The sequence below is a fragment of the Sesamum indicum genome, linkage group LG2 (genome assembly GCF_026168435.1).
Source record: "Sesamum indicum cultivar Baizhima isolate 11 linkage group LG2, ASM2616843v1, whole genome shotgun sequence".
Classification (NCBI taxonomy): Eukaryota; Viridiplantae; Streptophyta; class Magnoliopsida; order Lamiales; family Pedaliaceae; genus Sesamum; species Sesamum indicum.
Genome location: NC_142658.1, coordinates 16,524,297 through 16,548,242, shown reverse-complemented (window position 1 = coordinate 16,548,242; position 23,946 = coordinate 16,524,297). Strand labels below are relative to the sequence as shown.

At 38.0% G+C, this 23,946-nt stretch overlaps 2 protein-coding genes across 2 annotated transcripts; both read left to right on the top strand.

Annotated features, from left to right (window-relative positions):
* The first annotated feature begins 456 nt into the window (after positions 1-456).
* On the top strand, positions 457-9,506 carry LOC105155949 (AT-hook motif nuclear-localized protein 8). The gene is made up of 5 exons (XM_011071938.3): positions 457-1,274; positions 1,368-1,420; positions 4,074-4,205; positions 8,728-8,889; positions 8,990-9,506. Exons 1-5 carry the CDS (start codon positions 695-697, stop codon positions 9,263-9,265), a joined length of 1,203 nt encoding a protein of 400 aa, XP_011070240.3. The 5' UTR covers positions 457-694; the 3' UTR covers positions 9,266-9,506.
* A 5,215-nt stretch (positions 9,507-14,721) lies between these two features.
* LOC105155948 (dolichyl-diphosphooligosaccharide--protein glycosyltransferase subunit DAD1) lies at positions 14,722-23,331 on the top strand. The gene is made up of 5 exons (XM_011071937.3): positions 14,722-14,902; positions 15,032-15,079; positions 22,272-22,359; positions 22,454-22,497; positions 22,971-23,331. The coding sequence occupies exons 1-5, from the start codon at positions 14,816-14,818 to the stop codon at positions 23,052-23,054; spliced, it is 351 nt and encodes a 116-aa protein (XP_011070239.1). The 5' UTR covers positions 14,722-14,815; the 3' UTR covers positions 23,055-23,331.
* Positions 23,332-23,946: the final 615 nt, after the last annotated feature.

The following is a 23,946-nucleotide window of genomic DNA, read 5'->3' as shown; positions in this document are numbered from 1 at the left end:
CTCCTACTAATACACATCCAATTGCGGATAAGGACGACCTATCCTTTATCCCAACCATCTTAACCAACTTCCTCAGGCATCTCGGGAGTGGGATACACCCCCTGCAGATAGGGGCACTCCCTTTATAAATACAAGTTTACTCGTCTATATGGGGATGCCTTTTTCATTCTCTAGACACTCATCTCACTCTCTAGACTCCCTTCTCACTCTCAAGACACATTTTTTACTTTCTAAACTATTTCTAAATATATTATCACGTATTCTTACACTTTTCACTAATTTTATTAATTACATGTCGATCTTAATTAAATTCATTTACATTTTTGCTTTATCACATCTCAACCAATACATAAGGATATAATGGATTTTAGCCGCTTGAATATACAAACTCATTGAGGTAGACCGTGGGTAATGAATCTCCCATATAACTTCATTTGGGGCCATTCCAATCCCAATCCCAAATAAAAAGAAAAATATAAAAACCCTAATTCAAAACCCCCTCCCCCTTCTTTCCCTGATCGCCCGACTCTTCACCTGCCCATTGCCCACTGCCCACTGTCCAGTTTTTCTTTTCATCTCCCCACGCTTGGAACTCACTCTAAATTTAGATTCCGTATCAACCCTCCATTCTCAATGTTCGAATTTATTAAACTTTAGTATTAACTTAAGATTCTCTTCGTCACATCTTTCTCCAATGGATTCCCAAGATTCCTCCGCTCCGCCACCCCACCATCACCTCCACCACCATCACCATCACCATCATCATCACCCTCACCAGCCTCAACCACCGCCCTCATCACACCATGGCGTCCTACTGGTTCCACACACTCAAACCCATCAACTTCCGTCTAACAACTCGTACCCACTACCCAACAGTAACAGTTCTGTCGCCCCCACCTCCTCCGCTACCTCTAACACCGCCATGATGCACCAACAAAACCCCCGCTTCCCGTTCAACTCCATGGCGGCCCCCGCCGCGGCCGCCCCTGCCCCGAAGCCGCTAGATCATCAGTATTCCGATGGGTCACCTTCTGGCAGTGGTGGCGGTTGGTTCAACATTGAGCCGACCAGAAAGAAAAGGGGCCGGCCCAGAAAGTACTCACCTGATAACAGCATTGGTCTGGGTCTGTCCCCTGCCCCAGTTACCCAGATTGCGTCTGCTGTTGGCCACACGGATTCTGGTGGGGGTGGTGGCACCCCATCGTCTGAAACCCCCGCCAAACGCAACCGTGGAAGGCCTCCTGGTTCTGGGAAAAAACAGTTGGATGCATTAGGTCTTAATCTTATCCACTAATCATATGATGTGCTTATCATATATGTACATATCTTATGGGGGTGCGATCTGATGTTCCTTGTTTGGTGGGCAGGGACGCCGGGAGTTGGGTTTACACCTCATGTAATTACGGTAAATTCAGGAGAGGTAAATTGCCAATGCTGGTTAGCTGATACCTAAATTTGGTTATATTATTAAGATGTTCCACTCCAATTGCTTGCTTTCTCCTATGTAATCATTATGTGGAGCACATTCTGTTTTGCTGAATTTTCGAAGTGATTTGGCAATTTCCTCTCATAGCCTGACTTGCAAAGATAAGATGCTTATTGCTTGTGTCAATGGGAGAGGTTGATATGTTACATGGAAGTTATAGCTTGAATAGAATTATCAGTCATGAGTATATTTTGGAAGATGTTTGAAGTTAATAACCTTATTGTCTATGAGTATTGTGATATCTGTCAATTCATAAGCAAGCAAGGAACTATACATTCTGGTGCCTCCTAATGGAGGGAGTTCACAGGTTTGTTTGATAGAACTTGGTGAAGCGACGTGATTTTTTTGGTAAAATTTACTGAATGAGTAGTTAGTTCTCATTATGATGGCGTTTTCAGGTTTTTGTGCCTCTAGAAACGATTTTTAAGTCACTGATCTTTTTACTAATGGTTGTGAATTTTTATTTATGTTATCTACCTACGTCGGTCAATAAAGAAAATGAAGTTGAAGAACATGAAATATTTATTGACAAGTGAGAGATCATGATCCTGAGCTTAGAATTTTTGCTTTCAGTTTGAATAATGTATCTCTAACAATCAAGGTTAGATATCACTTTATTTGCAAAAACAATGGTGTGTTAGGCAAGGTCAAGTAGTGGTATACTTGTCCCTGTTGTTCTCCTTGTAAGACAGGACAATCAGTTCTATTTTTGTCCTGGCTTGTTCTTCTTGTAGTGTCAGTATTGCAATAGAAGCTCTGAGGTAGATATAGCACATGGTTAGTAACTTAGTGCATGGCAGTTAGTGGAAAGAAAAAACGTGTCGCACTGGGCTTCGGAAGAATTAGGGATAGTAAAAAGTGAATTCTCTAGTATTGGATGTGGAAACTTGTTTTCACTTGTACTCCAAATCCTCCATTTGCCATTTGTGCTGTAGTTATTTGGGATTTTTGTAGCAGATCCTGTATTTAGTGTGACCTTTGCTTTTACTCAACGCATGCAGCTGAATGTCATTTAAGAGTAAAATCAACCCATGCATCCAAATGTCGTTTAGTATGGCATATGGCTCAGTTAAGTTGATACTTGTTTACTGGTTTACTATAGAGCTGTCAAAGGGCTGTAGGAATCATGTATTGCTGTGAAAAGTTGGTTTCGTGCAATTTGAATCTTGATGTCTAGTGTTCTACTTACTCTCTTGCTTCATGTCTCCCAAATGGAGATCCAAAAGGATGAATATCATTAATATTGAAATGAGAAGTCAAATTAGGAGTTAGCCACTACCGTATGTAACTAGTTGTACTCAGGCCACTCGAGATATCTATTAATGCAGTAAGAAAGAATAAAAGCAATTGTCAAACGAAGCATTGAAAGAAAAATGGTAGAAGATGAGGACCAATTGTGAACATAACAATTTCTCATTGCATGTAGAAGAGTCCTACAATCATATGATAGAAAATTGAAACCTTTTTCGGCAAAGCACTCCCACCTTATATAGAAAATCTGATTAGAAATCTTATTTTGATCTTTAAAAGATTGAAAATATCTAATTTATATCAAACCAGAAAATCACTTTTAAATTACAGCAATTGAGAGACCAATACAAAGTCACACTTCTTAATTATTTCCTGGAAGTTTGATATTATACTCCCTCCCTCTGTTGTAATATTATTGCTTCCCTTTGACTTGGCAATAAATTGAAGAGTTGAAAAAATTATGCCTTGTGGTTAAGCGTTTGTAGTGTCATATTATTACTTGAAGTGGGTAGTCTTGGTGCGAAAAGTACATTTCAGGTAAATTAGTCTTGTTCTCTGATATCCTAAGAAGGGAATAGAAAAACTTATGATTATGCACTCTGAGACCAAAACAAGATATACTTCAGCTGTATAGAATGGATAAATAAAACATTAATTGGACTTTGGAAGTTTAATGAGTATGCTTATGTTTTAACATGAAGCGGGCATTTGTGTCCTTTATGCTGAACAGCATTCGATCTCTAGACTACTTTCTCCCAAACTCAAAGTAGTATAAGATCAAAAAGTAGGAAGTTATTGGCTTTCAGAAATATTGACTTTGTTTATGTCACTTCATATTCTAGTATGAGGGTTAGTTGGGTTAGGCAAATAAGTGAATGCTATTAACTTTCTTTATTTTCCTTGTATTCAAGTATTAGGGATAGTTCTGTAGATAACCTTCGGCAAGCCTTTCCTAGCCAACCTGACCTTGTTCACACTCGTTTGAATTGCTATTCAGGTCTAGTTCGTGGTTCAGAGTTGGTTGGTTAGTATATGTTTTTTTGTGCTTAGAAGTTACCAAACTGGACTTCATTTTCAAGCTGATCTTAGTCCATCTATAGTGGAGGAAGGCCTTTAAGTTCTTGGTGATGCTGTACCACTAGGATGCCAGTCACTGCCATATGGAACCAATACTCTCATAAAAAGGAAAAACAACAAATAAATAAGGGAGCATTTTCTTGAAAATTTGAGTTGCTGTAAAACCAAAAAAGGAAAGCAATGGGGCCAACTTAACAATTGACCAAAGGCTCAGAATTTTATCTTGTATTAATCTTTTTGCTGATTTCATCTTTTGTAGGACATAGCTTCGAAGATTCTGGCTTTTTCGCAGCAAGGACCACGGACTGTTTGCATTCTATCTGCTAATGGTGCCATCTGTAATGTTACCCTTCGCCAACCAGCAATGTCAGGTGGCACTGTAACATATGAGGTGTGTGCTACTGAATAAATTGTATTGCTATGACTTGCTTAGATTTATTGATGGTCCATCAATAATTTTCTTTCTTTATCAAGAGTGCCTTTATCTGATACCGATAGATCCGGATATCTGCTCAATAAGCTAAATGATGCTTGCAATTCATGTTTCAATGAGTTATGAATAAATACAGGCTTACATACAGCTAAGCATAGTAGCCACTCCTTCCATATTCTCTTTGTGAGGTTTCTTTGGGTAAAACTGGTTAGATTATGCCTACCAAGTCTTTGAAGATATGGCACATTAGATATTATTGAGGTGCTTTGGCCCATATAATGCATCTTTCTCTAATGACCTCTTAAGAGCTCTTTACTCCCTCTTCCTCGGTTTGGGATTTTTGAAATGTCATAGTTCTCTTAAATGATATCTCTGGCTGACATATCAGGCATGTAGCACAGGAAACAAAAATTGGTATGTCCATTTACAGCAATATTTGGGGTGAATTTATGGTGGTTAGGTGGAAAAATACATGTTCCTTTATATTTTCAATTATTGGTTACTCTAGTTTTTAAAATGCGGTGTTTCAGTTTCAGGCGTCGTCGATTCTAGAATAACATCTGAAGTTGTTTTGTAGCAACTATCATTTGGGTCTTTTATTGGGTAAAAGATCCTGAGACTCTACAATAGTCTTAGCTGAAAAATTGTTTGTTTATCTAGTTCCATGATGCCATGCCTTCAGTTAGGATTTGGCAACTCTTCTGGTTTGGCATCATAATATGTGCTGAAATTTCTGAGCATCATGACTCTCTAGTGCTGCAATTGCATGTCGAGCATTACTAAAATGATGGAGATCATCATGAAACTCTTGTGGTTTGGCATCATTCTAAACCTTTTTTAATTCAAAGTTTGAGCTGATAGCATTTTCAGAGTCAACCGATTTCTCTTTTGTTTTATCTACCTTCTGATGTAATTCAAATAACATCCATTCTTTTTGAGCTCATTTGCTTGAGGTAATTTGGCCTCTGAAATCAGTAGCAAATTCTTTCGTTCTTTTATTTAAAACCACTACTCATAAACCTAAGGCATGTATAAAACCAAACATTTATATGTGTTTTCTGCCTCTATAAGGGCTGTAGAATCCTCTTATCATCAAATCATTTTTACCATTCCGTATATTCAGCTGCGATTGTGCATCCATTTTCCATGAAGGGGCAGCATTGGACATGCTTTTCAAGTTTTTGTATGTATTCTCATGTATACCGAATACCTTTTACAACTAGGGCCTAGGTTTGAGTAAGGGAAAAATAGCTTCAACATCTCTGTAAAGTCCTCCAATCCGTTTATTAGGAGATTATATCAAGGTTTAAATATATTACGAAGATCCTAAAACAAGGGAATCCAAATTATTTTTGGGGAAGCAGTTAACTGTGTAAGGAACTAGCACAGTGAGTAACATAACAATGGCATGACTTGACCTAAAATAAGAAGACATCCTGACAATTTTCTGCCACTTGCAAAATAAGAAAATCTCGGAATACTTATGGATTCAGCTAAAGTTGATTGTACACTAAACTGAGCTTCAGAGGCAGCTTTTCTCCATTTGTATTTGCTTTTCCACATACTTTCACCATCTGCTTCAGAAAGCAGATCCATGAACTGACTAAATAAATCTTTATTGTTTAAGAAGACATTGTTCCACCCAAATACCCAATAACCAATGAACTGGCGCATGCATAAGTTATGTTATCAATCCGCCACAAAAACCATACTAGGAGAGCTCATGAGGATGCGCTAAAGTGTCCTGCATTTCAGAGAGCTTTTCACCAGTGTTTTAAAGGCCACTCGCGGCAAGCTGGGCAGTCATAAACAACCTTGAAGAAATGGCCCCCGGTTATGCATGAAGTGCAAAGTGTCAATTTGTTTTGGGATGTCAAGATACCCAAAAATTTAGATCAACAACCCATTTAAAATACAAATTCTCTGGACCATTTAATTTTTGAAAAACATCTTTATGTGTCTTATGGTAGAAATTATTCAGCAACTTTCAAATTAATAATTATTACCTTGGGAGCTATTAATATCCTTTCCCTCTTATTCATTCTATGTAATGCCTTCTTGATCTCTATCTTCTATTATGTTCTTTCTTCTAGTTTCCTAACCTTTTAAGCTTATTTTTAATTTTTTTGCATTTCTTTTAATATTTAATGTGTTAAGTAGGAAGATTTCACGGGGCACATGCGTTGCCATCAGCTCACCTCTTAAAGCACTGTTTTTGACCATGTGATGCTGCTGTTAAGCAAATTAGGAAAGGTCTTCTGGTGTGGGTTCTCGGGTCCCATTCTATTGATTCCTTTATATATTTTGCTGATGAGCTATATGGCAGTATAGAATGATGATAAGTTCATAGTGGACCCACTTTCTGCTTTGGAAGTCAATTTTCTTCCAGTTATCTGATAATGAGTGTCTGTAAACTGTTATCAACTTACGATGTGTTTGGTTACGAAAAGAATTGCTTTTAGGTTGCTGTATAAATAATCACCTTGCTAGGATTCCTCACCCCTTACTTATGGACTTCTTTCTTTTCTTGGTTCTTATTTTTTTCGTAAGCCTCTATACGGGTATTTTCTGCACCCACTGGATCAACATGGAGTATATCATCTCCTAATACATAATTTGGCCAAACAGCCCCAGATATCGCTAGTTTCACTAACTGTTCATCAGCTTCTAGCACTACTCTGCCTGATGCTTCTAGCCCAGTGATTTCCTTTTTTTATCCTCCAGATTTGGAATCTCGCAACAAAATGTAACCTTCATAACCTTCCAAGGGGTAATTTTTGAGCAGCTTGCCCCTGTTACCGATCTTCTCCTGTCAGTGCCTAAGAGTGAAAATTTTCATATTGAAGTGAGATGCTGCTATAAAAAGATGTTTGAATCATTGTTGCCTTGGTTCTTTGTGCTTGTAAGCTATAGGGAGAGCTTTGTCAGTGTAGATAACACTAACAGAAGTCTCAGACATCATTTATTGTGTGCATAATATGTATTGCTTTGATCTGGAAACTATGCTGTGTTTTGATCTGGGATTTTAGTGACGGAAATAAAAAGCATAGCAAATTAAATTTCACTACATTTTTCTGTGGGAGAAATAGTCATTTGGAAATGAATATGCAAAAGAGGGTTGCAAAAACACAAATGGAATATATTAATCCGTCTCATAATTGAGTTAGCAATTACCTTTATAAACTTCTGGAGAAAATTTTTTCTTTAACATTATTCTTATTGAAGGTCCGAAAGTATCTATGTCCTCGTCTTTGAGCATGGTCAGACATTATTTACAAGTACTTTCCTCTAGACATTCCTTGTTTCTAGATGTATGGTTAACTTACTGCCACCATACCAAAATGTCATTAGCTGCTGGAGCCAAGAGTATTAATTGTCACCTGTCCTCTGAACGCCTTGTCCGTTTCGAGCACAGGAAGTTCATGATAAATGTTTCTTTGCTGCTCAACACGTATTTACATCCATATGAAAGATGGTTCCTGTATAGCCTATTGCAAATTATGCAACATAGATGACAATGAGAAGGTTTTTGAATTCTTTTTAACATTTTACCTGGACACTGAAATGACAACCAACTAACTATTTGTTTGTTGCAGTAACAATTGTAGCTATGTGATTTGTTTTCTCTGAAGATGTTCTCTGGCGTTGAAGGGAAACATTAGTCCAAGAATTTGGAAGATTTGGAATTTATAACGTATTAGGAGAAATGCTTTCTACGGCATAATTACTTTGGAGTTTTTTATTCTCCCTTTTCACATTAAACACACACTGCCACCCACTCACAGACGCACCCAATCGGGTTAAAACCAATACCTTAAGTATGAGATGTTGGACTCTAAACCATTGGGGTGTCCCTTGGGGGGCTAATTAGCTTTAAAGATGCATGTTTGAAATCTCAGTTCCTTGATGCTTTAAGGCATACTTAGATACATAGCTAACTTTAGCTCGATTCTGTATTGGGAGTCAATTACCGTTGCTAGTATAAGAACAATGCCTAAATGGATGCTTCTCTTATAATTTTACAGAGTATAGTTCAATAGCAAGAATAAATCTGGGTCAAAACCATTCACGTTGACCATTACCGGAGATGTTTTAGTTTATGCCTTTTTCTTGTACTTCTAGCACATGCATAGGGTTCACATTATCGATTTGCAGGGCCATTTTGAGATCATCTGCTTGTCCGGGCCTAAGTAGCTTCAAAGATGCATGTGTGAAATCTCAGTTTCTTGTTGCTTTAAGGCATACTTACATACATAGCTAACTTTAGCTTGATTCTGTATTGGGAGTTAATTACAGTTGCTAGTATAAGAACAACGCCTAAATGGATACTTCTTCTTATAATTTTACAGAGTATAGTTCAATAGCAAGATTAAATCTGGACCAAAACCATTCACATTGACCATTAATGGAGATGTTTTAGTTTGTACCTTTTTCTTGTTCTTCTGGCACATGCATAACAGTTCACATTACTGATTTGCAGGGCCGTTTTGAGATTATCTCCTTGTCCGGTTCCTTCCTGCTGTCAGAGAATAATGGCAGCCGCAGTCGAACCGGTGGTCTGAGTGTGTCCTTGGCTGGGTCAGATGGTAGAGTATTGGGTGGTGGAGTTGCAGGAATACTTAAAGCAGCATCACCTGTTCAGGTACTGGTTATTATGCATCCTTACCACTGTCTATCTGGAGCTTCTGCTATTGTTTCTGTCCATCAGAAATCACCATCTAAATCACATCTTCCGCTTCCAGGTTGTGGTAGGAAGCTTCACTGCAGAAGGCAAAAAATCAAAAAATGCACCTTCTGCTTCACCTTCAAATATGCTGAACTTTGGTGGTTCAGTCACAGGGACAGGGGCTGGCCCTCCTTCCCCAGGTGCTTCAAGTGAGTCGGCTGAGGAGAATGATGGTACTAGTCCTCTTGATCATGGCTCCGGACCTTACACAAATGCTGGGCAGCCAATGCAGAATATGCAAATGTATTCAAATATGGGTTGGCCAAACTCCATAAAAATGCTCCCTAATTAAGATCACATTTCCTGCAATACATATCTGGGGATCTCAGCAACACACTCGGTCTGCAAATGCTGAAATCTGACTATAGGACGGCCTTCGCTTTCCATCCTTGGTAGAGTTTTTCTGTAGTTTTTTTTTACTTTACATTTTCTGTAGCTTTCTTAGTCTTTGTAGGTCCACTTTTCCTACTGTCGATTCAGATCATGCTAATTTGTTGCCTGCTAAGGAGCAATTTCTGGCATTCGCTTGCTCATATGTTTGGTTCTTGTTGCTGTTTTGTGTGTTTATTATTTGAAAGTGTACCCTCCTTCAGGTATTAATTTTCTCAATTCATAGAATGAAACAAAATTCCACAACCGCTTATGTATTGATGCTGACAATGCCTGATAAGTGAATCATAACTTAAAGTGCTGCTCCTCCTGATCGGGTAGAATGTGGTCTTAGTTCATGCATTTTGGGCCTGTTTTGGTTAGCTAATGATTTCTTGTGATGGGAAAAATGCCATTCACCATGTGATATGAGAAATGAGCGAAAAAGCCTCCTATAAAAAAACTACCAAATTATGATATGTGTTTTGAAAATGAAGTAAATTGTCCTTTATCTAAATTATTCATGGGGTGTAACTTTAATAAAGATACTTGTTTTTTTAATGGATGAAGGATGAAATATTAAGGTAAGTCAGAGTTCAATGCTGCAATAATGTTGTCTGGAGGGTGAGAGACACCTTTCTTTACAACAAGAAGCAGACTTAGCTAGAGTATGGGCGGCAACGTTCCTAGTTCTACAAACAATGAAGAATTGATTCCACTAGTGTCATAAAACACTTAATATCTGTCAGTAAAAGTCCAAGCTGTTATAGTTTTAATAAATTATGTCAAGAAATTCATAGATTAGATTGAGAAAATAAAAAAAAGGGACTTATCTCACGTAAGAGAATGATGGAAAAAGTGAAGGAATTGATAAATATACAAAATGTTGTGGGGGTGAGTGTAATACAACGTAATTCCTCCCAAGATAATACGATTGCAGTTCTTTTAGTGTAGCACTATATTGAACACCTTGATCGAATACTCAAAAGTTTGTTCCGAAACTTAAACTCAAATCTTAAAGAATTTGTCAATTGTTGTTTTGAGCACTCCATTTTTTGTTAAATATTTGAGTGTCACTTTCAATTTTCCAAGTTATTAAAAAAGCCAAATCAATTTTTGTTGCAATTCTGATAACACCAAAAGTCGACTTAACCAGTCTGTCGGTAAGTTTTCCGGCTAGTTTTTCAAACGCTGGCAACAACGAATGAAAATTTAATCAACGATGAAAGGACTTTAGTGATTCAGGTGACCAGACTTGAACCTACTAATACCAATCCCAGAACTGCGGAGTTAGCACAGTGGACAGAGAGGGATCAAATATGCCGAGGAGTGATTTTGTCAGCTCTATCAAATACGCTATTTGACTTCTATTGTTCCGACACTTATATTGTTAAGTCTCTGTGGGATGAGTTGGACGAAAATATAATACTGAAGAGCAATAACTCGAAAAGTTTTCTGTTTTCAAGTTCACGAGGTATCAAATGGTTGAGGACAGGTCTGTAGCTGAATAGACTCACGAGTTTAACCTTGGGCATGCTCTGGTTGTGCTGAGATGAAACTTCCTGAGAAGTTTCTGGTTATATCCATAGTGGACAAATTTTCAAAATCTTGCAAAAATTTTGGCATGATACTCAAACATAAAAAATGGAGACTGTCTCTGGATGATTTTATGATTGCTATCAGAATTGAGGAAGAGCATAGAAATTACACCCATAAGATGCCGGTCGAGCATCAACCCAAGGCCAATATAATAATGAGGAAACAAAAAGTGAATAAATTAACTCGAACTCAAAAACCCATCAATAAAGACAAGGCTACCAAAAATAAGAAACCAAAAGCAAACAAATCATGCTTGAATTGTGGGCATTGGACACTGGGCCAAGCTTTGTCCTGATAAAAAGGCCAAGACTGGGCAGACAACTGTCAACATGGTTGTGAGAGGTTCTAGCAGTGCTAGCACCTTAGGAGCAATTGAAGGGTATGTATTAGTACAACTCGAACTCCTGACTATTTACGAACTTTGTGATTACTTGATTGATACTGGAGTAAATGTGCACGTTTGTGTTGATAAATATCTTTTTGTGTCTTATCAAGCTATCGTGGAAGGACAGTAAGCATGGGGAACTCCAATGTAGCTGAAGTACTTGGGATAAGAAGCACAGACTTAAAGTTTCCTTCAAGCCGCATTTGTCGTTAAAAAGAATTCATCATGTACCCACTGTCAAAAGGAATATTATTAGTTGTTTTGTAATAGTTAGTGAGGGATATGAATTAGCTTTTAAATTCAATAAAGTTGTAATTCAACAATTTGATATTTTTGTTGATAAAGGTTATTTAGACGGTGGCTTGTTCAAAGCTTGAGTTGAGAATAATAATAAAAATGATAATTCTGATTCTATTGGATTGAATGTGGAATCTTCTAATCTTTGGCATAGTAGGTTAGGTCATGTAAATTTTAATTCAATCAAACGAATGATGAATTTAAATTTAATTCTTAGTCAAAATATTAAACGAAATCACAAAGGCCAAGCATGTGTAGAAGCTAAACAAGTTAGAAAACCTTATCAGTCAGTTGAAAGGGATTAAAAAATACTTGATTTAGTTCACACATATATTTGTAAGTTCAATGAAGTTTTGACCAGGGACCACAAACGTTATTTTATTACCTTTATTGATGATTACAATAGATATTATTACGTTTTTCTCATAAAAAATAAGGATCAAACATTAGATAAATTTATTTTGTTTAAAAATGAAGCAAAAACCTAAACTGGAAAGAAACTTAAACAACTAAGGTTTGATAGAGGAGGAGAGTATGAGTTGAGTAAGTTTAATAAATATCCTTAAAATTTTGGCATTATTAATGAAGAGACTTCTCCATACTCCCCTTCATCTAATGGAGTAGTTGAACAAAAGAGTAGGACATTTAAAGACATGATTAATAGTCTCCTACTAACCTTCGGGTTATCAAAGTATTTGTTAGGAGAGGCTTTGAAGAATGCTTGCCATATTCTGCATAGAGTCTCTCGAAACACAATGTGAGTATTCCTATCGAGTTGTAGAAAGATAGGAAACCAAGCCTTAAATACTTTCGAGTGTAGGGGTTCCTAGCAAAAGTGCTGGTCCTAGAACACGAGAAAAAAATTGGTCCTAAGACTGTTGATGATATGTTTTTAGGCTATGTGGAGACAAGTTATGCTTTGAAATTTTTTGTTATTAAATCAGAAAGTCTAGGCATTGAAGTCAACACAATAGTCGAATTTCGTGATGCTATCTCCATATAAGATGTATTTTCTATGAAAATAATAATACCTTCAAGTGTTTCACTTGCCTTCACATCTATCCCTGAACATGTAGAAAAGGTGTCAAATGTGGGGTAGTAGAACTAGTCCGACTCATGAGGAGTTAGATGAACCAAGACGAAGTAAGAGAGCTAAGGTTGTCAAGGATTTTGGAAATGATATTTTCACTTAGAACATCGAGGACGATCCAGTAACTTTTAGAGATGCTATGGCTTATTCAAAAGCTAAGCAGTGGAAAGAAGCTGTCCAAAGTGAGATGGACTCCATTGTTTCTAATGGAACATGGGTACTAGATGATCTCCCTCCGGGTGTACTACAATTGGGTGTAAGTGAATTTTTAAAAAGAAACTGAAACCTGATGGGGCCATCGATAAGTTTAAAGCCAGATTGGTGGCTAAAAGTTTTAAACAAAAGAAGGGAATAGATCATTTCGATACCTATTCTCCAGTAGCTCGATTGACTATAATTCAGGTGCTTATATCACTTGCTTCGTTGTATAATCTCCCGATTCACCAGATGGATGTGAAAATAACCTTCTTGTATGGTGAACTCGAGGAGGAAATATACATGGATCAGTCTAAGGGATTTGTAGCACATGGTAACGAGCACAAGGTTTGTAAACTTGTTAAGTATCTCTATAGACTTAAATAAACAACCAAACAGTGGTATGAAAAGTTCGATAAAACTATTGTTGCATTTGGCTTCACCGTAAATGAGAATGATAAGTGTATATACTGTAAGGTTAAGGGAGATAAAATGATAGTTCTACGTCCGTATGTAGATGATATTCTTTTAATAGAATCATGTCTATAAATTATAACCCAAACCTAGTTATTTTTGAAAAATAAGTTTGAAATGAAGGATATGGGTGAAGTTGATGTATTTCTTGGCATCAAGTTGATTCGAAAACAAACATCAAGATGTTAGATGTAATTTTTCAAAACTATAGGAGATTTATATATAATTACACCAAACTTTAGAGAAAGGAAGTGTAATTTTCCCTAAGAAAAAAGGACAACACTATCCCCAATTTTTTGAAAAAGAAATTTACCACCTCCCATGGAAGTTGCTTTGTGTTCTTTTTCCAATTTAGAAATTTTTTTATCTATTAATATTTGCAGTAGGAGTGATCATAGTGTGATTTCAATTTTTCTAAATTATATAAAATCGAATTGTGATCAACAATTTTATAAAATAATTTTTCAACTTGCCTCTTTCAAAACCAAAATCAGAAGTGTGATTTCGAACAATTTAGGGCGATTTTCAAATGATTTTGGCAGTTCTCCAAACGTTGAAACTAACAAAAATATAGCTGAAGTCTTTAAGTAACAAAATGTAACAAGTTTCAGAACAATTCCAGTTAAATACACAATAATTCAATATATAATACAATTAAAAGTCTTTAAAAGCATTTTGAATGCCAAATCCCCACTAAAAGGCTTCAAATATTGATTTTGTTATCTTCAAGACTCAAATACATTTTTTTGTTGTATGTAGCTCAAATCTAAGTTTTACAAAAATAAGCCTTGCAATGTGGACCTTTGACAATATATGAACATTGAATTTCTATATTTTGAATATGATATTCTTCTGAATAATTAATTAATTTTATCAAATTATTTTATGTATAACTTAAAATTTCAATCATATAGTTCACGATTCGATTCAATGTTCTGTGACTTTATTAGTTCTAAATCAAAATCAAACCAATAAGTGCGACGTAGTTTTTTTAAATTTAAAATTGTGTTTCGAAAGATAAATTATAAAAAACGATTCGTTTCTTTTTGGTCCGAGCAGTTTGGGATTTTTAAGTTTCTGATCACCACTAATTTGCTGGCGTCTAATTTAAAAAATATAGAAATAAATTATATTGACATTCTTTAAAATTAAATTTAGTACACAAATATTTTCTAAGAGGTGCTAGTGTAAATTTTGACCATCGAACAAAAATATATATAATTAAAATTATAATATAAAAAATATATTTATAATTTTATTGAAGATGGGAGGTATTTACATATTTAGACTTATATTAGCGTAGCGAATACCAATTTGATTTATACAAAAATATAGGTACACAGAGTCACAAGTGACTTGCGGTCCTCGGACAAGGGTTTTGGCTTTTAGTATTTGTTGGAGTCTTGCACGCAGAGAGATTTGGAGTGTGAGAAATGGGGAGATCCGCGACGACAAAGGATGCCCAAGCTCTTTTTCATTCTCTCCGCACTGCCTACGCCGCAACTCCCAATAATCTCAAGGTCTGTCTCCAATGCTCCCGCTTCTTTCCTGTGTAATAAGTGTACAGACGCTACGTATATGTGGGTAATTTTCAGAAATTCAAGTGATTTTTTGGTAACTTAAAATGACATTATTTCATTGACATGCAGATAATCGATCTCTACATTGTGTTTGCGGTTGTTACTGCTGTAATTCAGGTTGGTTCAACACTTAATTGGGTATATCGATCTATGGTGCTTTCTTCATTGATTTGAAGTGATCTGAAATGATTTCCATGTTTGGGAATTCGTTTTCTAAGTTTGAATATGTATCTAGTAGTTGATATAGCTCCTTGCTTTCGTGTGGGCTAGGATAAAGTAAGATAGTTTTCAGAATTTTTAGGTTGGTTAGTGTGATTACAGTTTGCCGCGTAAAATTGGGAAGTTTGTAGGATTTTCTTAGTTGCTGATCTGGTTGGTAATTTGGGGTCAGAAATAAGATGTTTCAGCTAACGACAGATATTTGTCATGTATTCGAAGGACTTTTTGCGGTTAAGAGCGAGATCAAAGGCTTTGTTCCTGGTGTAGAGTTGAGTTGTGATGTTGGATGGGCATAAGGTAATGTGGGTATGTTGGTTGCATCCAAGCAAATTGGCTGAATCAAGAGAAAAGCATGGAGAGGTAGTGATTCATGCAGTGAGGCAGTACAGTGGTAACAGTGTGCAAGACCGTTGGTTTCAGCTTGTATGGTGGTTGAAATCTTTGGACAACCATATAGTCTGGCCAGATTCTTACTTTGAGTGCTTAATAGAATCACAGTCATTTCTTGTACTTCTTTCTGGTGCTTTAGCATGAATATACTCCTTAATGCTAGTGTAGGTTGACACTCTTAAGTAGAATTGAGTGCACCATTCCTATTTAGGGACATTGGGACTTCACATCACTGCATCCAATCAAATGTTTATAGAGGTGTGACCTTGGGTTAGATAGTCAATTTGGAGTTAAGAGTTGTCTCTTGGGACCTTCGGAGACAAATTTCTCACTGCTGAATGATCTATGCTGCATTAGATCACCGGCGTTACATCTACAAATGCAAGGAATCTATCCAAGCATAATGGAGTAAATGGACGCCTTAACAGATTGGCCGAAGATCATGAGCCTTAAGCTAAAAAGTACAAAAGTTACCATAATGTTGGAGTAACGAGATACCCAACCCTTTACATTGACACATAAATAGAAGGGGGATCTTTTTGTTTATTTACTCTGTTGGGATACCTTGATAATTAAAATACTTAAAAATTTCATGTATGCACAAGCTAGTATTTGATGGGAAAGTTGCAATTTTGGTCCCAGTAGGTAGGGGGTTGTCCACTTTTGGTCCTACAGTTTACGGGTTTGATGTAGTACCAAAACCCTAACGGCAACAAGACGTGCTGTTAGTGAACAGGTCTTGGAGGAAAAAAGTTGGACTGCACATGCTGGAAGATGATTTGTGGAGGGAAAATTAGTGACAGAACATCATTTTTCCTCAATTTATGTACTTTATATAGAGTAAAACGGCCTTCAGTTTAGCTTTCAGTCATGCTACTTCCCGTGCAGCCAACTCCTTTGCTAGTTCTGGTGTTGCCACTTGTTTGATACGATCAGAGAACCATTCAATGCACGAACGAAACTCTTTCGAGCAATGACTCCACGACCCACCCGGCGGACCTCTTCAAAGATGGCACCGTTGGAATTTACTTTGATACTACCCGAGGGAGGTTTCAACCAAAAAAAGGGTGCGCCCATCGTCTCCACGTTCCATCTTTCATGTTGGGCTCCCCCTAATAGCATGTAGGTATGAGATGGCGAAATCAATAGTATGATGTGGAGCAGCCTGTTGCCCTTCAGAAACAACAACATTTCTATGATACCAAATGGCCCAAACAATTAACAGAAATAGGTTAAAGTCATCGTCTCTAGGTGTACTGTTTCCTAACATGCCGCACCCAAAACTCAATATTATCATTCAGGTCCGAAATAATATTCCAATGAATATTAGATAAAGCCCACGTTTGTCGAGCAATAAAATAGGTAATTAGCGCATGACTAGCATCCACGGGCTCCATCGCGCACTGTTGGCATAGGTTAGGGACATCTCCAATTCTACAAGCAAGATTAACGCACATAGGGAGGCCATACCTACATGCTTTCCAGGCCTGGACACGCACCTTATGGGGAACTCGTGCTTTCCAAATGAAATCCCAACAGATGGGATATGAAACGAGGTAGCACCATTCGACTGCATGCGATAGAGATGATATGCACTTTTGACTGAATAGGCACTATTTGTAGAATAATGCCATACTGGGATATTAGAGTGCTTACCACGAGCAAGGGGTGATCTCACAATCTGCATTACAGAATAAACTTTCCACTTGTTCCCTATTCCAGTTTCCTGATGATGCATCAATATGTGTAGAGACCGTGGCTCCAACCATCGTTGAAAAGTGAGGAGTGATCGGTTGGACTTGTGAGGATCCTCCAAAATTGTTTCCCAAGCATTGCCTTAAGTAAAGCAATGCCTCTGTCCTGCTTAGATGGACATAACTTATCCCAGGTGAGCCAGTAAATTTCCATTTGACCTCGATTATTCCACTAAAATCCAAGATCATAGAATGGAGCTCTCGAAGGAAAGTGTGCGCAAGCTTGAAGACCCACATAGCGTAGGTTGGGATAGCCTGAAGAACTGATTTGACCAAAACTTCCTTTCCCGCTTGCGATAGGAACTTCTCATTCCAACCACTAATCCTTTGCCACACTCTATCCCGAATAGATCCGAAGACTGCTTTTTTTTGGTTTTCCCACAATAGCCAGAAGGCCTAGGTACTTCTCATGACACTCCTGTCTTCGGATGCTAAGAACAAAATGAATATGGTCTAGTAAGTCAAAACAGATCTAAATAAAATAGTGGACTTGCTGAAGTTAATTTCCTGGCCGGAGGCATTTTTATAAGCATCCAACAAGTTGGCAATGTGGTGCATTGCCTCCATTGATGCTTGGCAAAACACAAGATTTTCATTGGCAAAAAGATGTGAAATCTTTGGGGCACGATGACAAACAACCACTCCAATAATAACTCCAACCTGTTCTGCATTACTTAACAAATAACTCAAAGCTTGAGTGCACAAAAGGAAAAGATATGGGACACAGGTCCTTGCCGCAGTCCCTTTTGAGGGTGAACCAACCAAAAGCATTGCCTATTCACAACAAAAGAATAGGTCACGGATGAAATACACAACATGATAAGACGAACAAGCCTATCTGGAAAACTATTTTAGTAAGGACACGTCTCAAGAAAACCCACTCAACCCTATCATACGCCTTACTAATAAATGCCTTGTTACCATTAGTTTTAGATTTCGTGAGGTGGTTCAACTCATATGCAACAAGTACATTATCAGTAAGGAGCTTTTAATGATCTTGTCCAGAAAAGGTTTACTCTATTTGCAATGGTTTTTGATGTGATCTTGTAAATGACAATGCAAAGGCTATTGGGGTGGCACTGGTTAAGTGTGTGTGGCTGTTTACACTTTGTGATAAGAACTATGTTTGTATCGTTGATAGTAGAAGGTAAGATGCAATGGTTAAGAAGGTCAAGGACACATTCAAAAACATCATGCTTAATGATATATTAGAGATGATGATAAAAGATAGGGGGCATACCGTTTGGGTCGGATGTTTTAAGGACCCGTTTGAAAGATTGCTCTCGTATGCTCCTCCTCTGTAATGTTGAAATGGCGCTAAGAGACCGTGTAATGCTGAAATAACGCCCACGTGAAATAAATAGCGCCCACGCTAAAAACATCATCCTCTGTAATGCTGAAATGGCGCTAAGAGACCGTGTAATGTATTGCACTCCATACTCGATCTCCTCAGTTGGGGTCCGTGATTCGAACAGCTTGGGGAAATACTCTACCACCAACCACTGCTTACCTTCCGCCTTGTCAAAATAGGTACCACTCTCATCATTCAGCTTACGGGTTTCATTAGATTTCCATCGCGCACTAGCTTTGTATTGAAATAAAGTTGTGTTACGATCTCCCTCTCGTAACCAAGCCACATGACTATGCTGTTGCCAGTATATTTCACGTTGTGCAATCAAGATTTTTAGCTCATCCCGAAGTTTGTATTCCTGTTGTTGACTCGTTGTCATAACCAAACCTTTCTTTCCTTCTCTAATTGAGGTATGCGATGGATATCAAAATTTTTCCTACTGCCACTCCAGCTGTTAAGCACCCGTGCACATGCCTCTAATTTACCTGAAAACTGTGAGGAACTCGCTGTAGCAGTCAGATTCGACCACCATCTCTTAACATCCTCCTCGTACTCGGGATCCTGCCTTGAAGAGCCAAATATTCTTCTTTTGCAAATTTAGTCCCAGTCCAGAGCTTAGCCTTACCAAGATGGGGATATGATCAGATTAAACGGGGGATAGGTGATAACTGAAGCATTAGGGAGAAGTTGTGTCCAAGGTGGTGAATAACAGGTTTGGTCCAATCTTTCATGGATGGTGTTTGGCTCCAAGTGATTATTACTCCATGTGAATTCCTAGCCATGAAATCCCATATCTGCAAATTGCACTATTGATGTGTGTCCCAAAAGTCATCGATATGCCATACGGGTCTCGCTCCCCCTCCTTGTTTTTCCGATTGCATTAGTATTTCATTTAAAACCCCCGTGCATAGCCAAGGTTTGTTTTATTGTGTTCCCAAAGATGATAAAACATCCCATACATATTTACGTCGACTCCTCTCAGCTTCCCCATAGAACCTGGGAAAATGCCAAGCATCTCATCCATCATCCAACTAAATCGTGGCATCAATGTGAAATCTGGATAGCGATTGGAGTTGAACAGTGACTGATTTATCCCACAGCAGCTCGAGGCCTCCGCTTCCGCCCGTGAATCCATGCCTACTCCAAATAAATCCAATTTCCGCTTTAAGAACTCCTACCGGCCTGAGTTACACTTGCTTTCAGCCAAAAACACCAAGTTGGGGTGGGTAGACTCGAATAAGTGAATTGAGTTCATGAACACTATCGAGGTTCCCCAAACCTCGACAGTCCCAAGCTAGGAGACTTATAGCTCTTGGCGGGACTGCTTAGCAGTCTCCCACATTCAATTGGTGATGTCTGAGAGAGCTTCGGGTGTTTTGCTTTTGCTCTGTGAGCTGTGAGCTGTGAGGGTGTAACTGATAGTGCACCTTTTTTAGGGCGGACAGGGTTATGTTTGGTGTATGGATTTCAAGGGTTTGGGGTATTAGATTGCTTGTCAGTTTGAGCATAGAGGCGGCTAGGGGAGGCTGCAAGATGAAGGTAAGAGGTATAGTTGCAAGAGTGGTTTGATCAGTTGGAGGTGGGGGAGACGGAGCCGTTAAGAGTAAGTGGTGGGGTACGTGTGAATGGATTATGGGTGGCTGATCGGTCATAGTTGCGGGAGGGGAAGTAGGAGACGGATTTGTGTTCTAAGGGGGTGGATGTACTGGAATAAAGTGAGGAGTCTGGTGTGAATGGATGGGTTTGGAGAGGTAGGGAAATCATCAAAGCTAGCCGTGCCCCGAGCGTGAGGAGGAACACCTCTATTGGGTCTCCCAACACCAACAGGTTGCATGATAGGAGGGGAAGCATTAGTACCACCAGATTGGCCGGAACGGAACCTGTTTCTAGATGGGAGTGGAGCATGGAGCCGTGGCCTGAAGGGGGTGCTTTCCCCCGAATCTTGACAACCGTCGTGAAACTGAATCGGACACAATCTGGAGATATGTCCCAAACAGCCACATAGGGAGCAAGAATTGGGTAGTCTCTCGTAAGTGAACGGTACTTTATGTTCATCTCCCATAACAGTATGAAGCTTAAGCATATGATGTCACATCGATGGCAGCACGCATCCGAAGATTAGAGCCCCATGAGGAACCATTCGAGTCCAAATCAATGTCAATAAATCTCCCAATCTAGTTACCAATAAATTCTGCCATATTTCGAGTCATTTTACTGAGGCAGACCATGGGCTAAGACGAAAAGCTCGCACCAATCTAGATCGACAATATTCGGATTCTGATCTCCAATCAAACAAGCCAAAACAATCAGTTTTTTTTTGTATGCCCAAGGGCCTTGCTCACGATTCCGAACCAAGGTGGTTGAAATGAAGAAGAAACTTGTTTGGACCAATGATTTTAAAGTCCATACCTTTGACGGCACTAAACACATTACTAAGCGTAGATCGAAGAACGTCAGAATGACCAGATCTCTGGCTAAGGACCCGGCCAACCACAAAGAAACCCTGATTATCCGATTCACGATGCCACAATCCATGCGGTAAGGTGGCCTCCTTCTCGTCCATCCCCCCTAGGGATAGAGAACTCCCCAACCTATCCAGATCCATTCCATTCCAGGTTGAGAAGCAAGTATTGGATGCAATACCACAATAAGCTGACTGAAAGATAGCAAACCATCTGCACCAAACAAATGGCAAACCGACTGCAGAAAACAAATAACCGAGAAGGGAGAAAAACATGAGACAATCTAGGCAAGGAGATAGTAGAAAGGCCAAGAAAACAAACCAGAAAAAAAGTAGAGAGACAGACCAAAGGCAAGAGAATAACACACGGCACAGACAAACAAGGACAAACTAAAATCCAAAAGTAACAAACATTTATGGAATAAACTGATTGGTGAGGTGTATTTAAGAGATAGTGATATTCCTTGAGCAAACAAACAGAAATCCTAGATGCACCAGAATAAAAGGAAACCCTCATTCGAGGGGAGAGAATCTCTCATATGAGAGAATTCTTTTTCCATGTGTCGATGTATACTGAACAACCTTCTATCTAGTGGGACCAAAAGTGCAATTTTGCCTATTTGTTAAGAAGCATCTATCAGCTTCTTGAATATGATTATAAAATTGACGACAATCTACAGGATATAAGAACAATGGTGGATTTTTGTAAGATGTGATTTTTGAACATTAGGTAATTTGTTTAAGTGATGTATAAATATATGTGGGCTCATGCTGTTTTAACTATGGATAACGAAGGAAACGATCTAGAAGAAAGTAGCCAAATGTGTTACTCAGTTATGTTCTCTGGTCTAATATCGAATAGCTGATTGTGCCCTAAATGCAAAACACCATCATATTTTCTATTTCATTAGACTTGTAATGTCACTCATCTTACTCAGTGGTCTAACCATGTGCTTTGTTGAAACGATTTAGCAGTCCATCGAATCAAATCAGACATATCAGATGTGCTGTGACCTTGTAACTATATCGTAGCAATTAGCTTTTGATTTCTTATGCATACAATTCTTAAAAAATCTGCTTTCTTGTTACTACCATGGGGAAACTGATGTTCTGCTTGATGTTTGCTGATATCAGGTAGTTTACATGGCTATTGTTGGATCATTCCCATTCAACTCCTTTCTTTCAGGGGTTCTTTCGTGTGTGGGAACTGCGGTCCTTGCTGGTAAGTTTATTGCATGACTATTTGTTTTGTGCCAAAATATTTATTGGATCTATGGAATCTGAGACTATCAGATTGTTGCTTTTTTTGGTGACAGTTAGTCTTCGGATTCAAGTAAACAAAGAAAACAAGGAATTCAAGGTAATGCTTCTCAGAGTAAATTCTCTGTCCCACCAATAGATCAGTATCAATCTTCTCTTGTTTGTCATGGAGAATTATGAAAACTTTTAAGCCCTGAAATCGCTATTTTGCTTTTCCAGTTACTTAATCATTTATCAATTCAACTGTTGGCATTTGTACTTTCTGGAAGTATTAAGCTAAAATACTTGGCTGTGAGGATAGGTCTACCTTTGTTAGACTTCATCTAACTATTGAGCATGAAACCCTGGAACTTCTGGCTTTTTCTTTGAGAAGATAAAAAGGAAATTGTTCTATCTCGTAGTCCTACTAACAGATTGGTTAAAGTCAGATCAGTGTAGCAACCATATTGGTTAATACTACAGAAGGGAAGTGTGGATACAGACAATATTATCACATGGAGTCTTCCGAGGTTATTTTAGTTGAAGTCTTGCTTGGTAGCCCTTATCACTTGATTTTGTATCTACTATTTGCAGGATTTACCTCCAGAGCGTGCTTTTGCGGATTTTGTTCTCTGCAATTTGGTACTTCATTTGGTTATCATGAACTTCTTGGGATAAGTCAATCTTCTGCAAAAGAAACAAGCTTCTCCAGATTCAGATGGTACTCTGTGATGCAACCAGGCAGAACGATAGCATTTTTCATGGCCTTAATTTAAAGTTCTATCCGTTGCTGAGGTCGATACAAGGAAAAACAGCATTGGCCCATAACTGATATAGACTTTCAATGTATTAGTTTGACAAAATATATTCCTGAAGCCTGAATCATGCTATACAGTTTAATCTTTTTATCTTTTTTGGTAAGACATAATAATAGGTGGCCGAAGTTCTCATAACATATCTTAACTAACCTTTTATTTTTTGTCCGTTTCCCCGTAGAACTATTATAATGTATTTGTGCCTGCTGCAAATCTACTGAAGATTTTAATAAGAGGGAATAAGTAGGCTGCTTCACTGGACTTCTGCATTTGAGGGTCTTAATTTTTTTTGATAACATAAGCAGAGAGTGAATGGTTTCAATGGGAAGGAAATTGATGAGTGTGTTGAATTTATCATGGAAATACGTATTGCTGATGTTTTTATTAAATACTAGTTATTGTTTATTTCTGTATGTATATAGTAAATAATTTTTCATGCTTTAAAAATATATTATAATTAAAAATAAAGTATTTTAATTGATGCATTACATTAAAAAACTGAAATTAATTTAAGAGTTATGCCTAAAAAATGCTCTAGGTCCAAGAAAGCACTCATTTGTATGATCACTTGCTATTATATCATCCTGTACTGCTCTATTTTTATGTCATTTTTATTTTTCAACTATTTATTTACTTATGTGTCGCAATGCTAATGTAATTTTTTGTAGGTTCCTCTCAAAACTTGTGAAAAAGCAGGCTCAATATCTCAAGTCGGATACAATCCTAAAGAGCAATTTTTATTTTTATTTTGCATC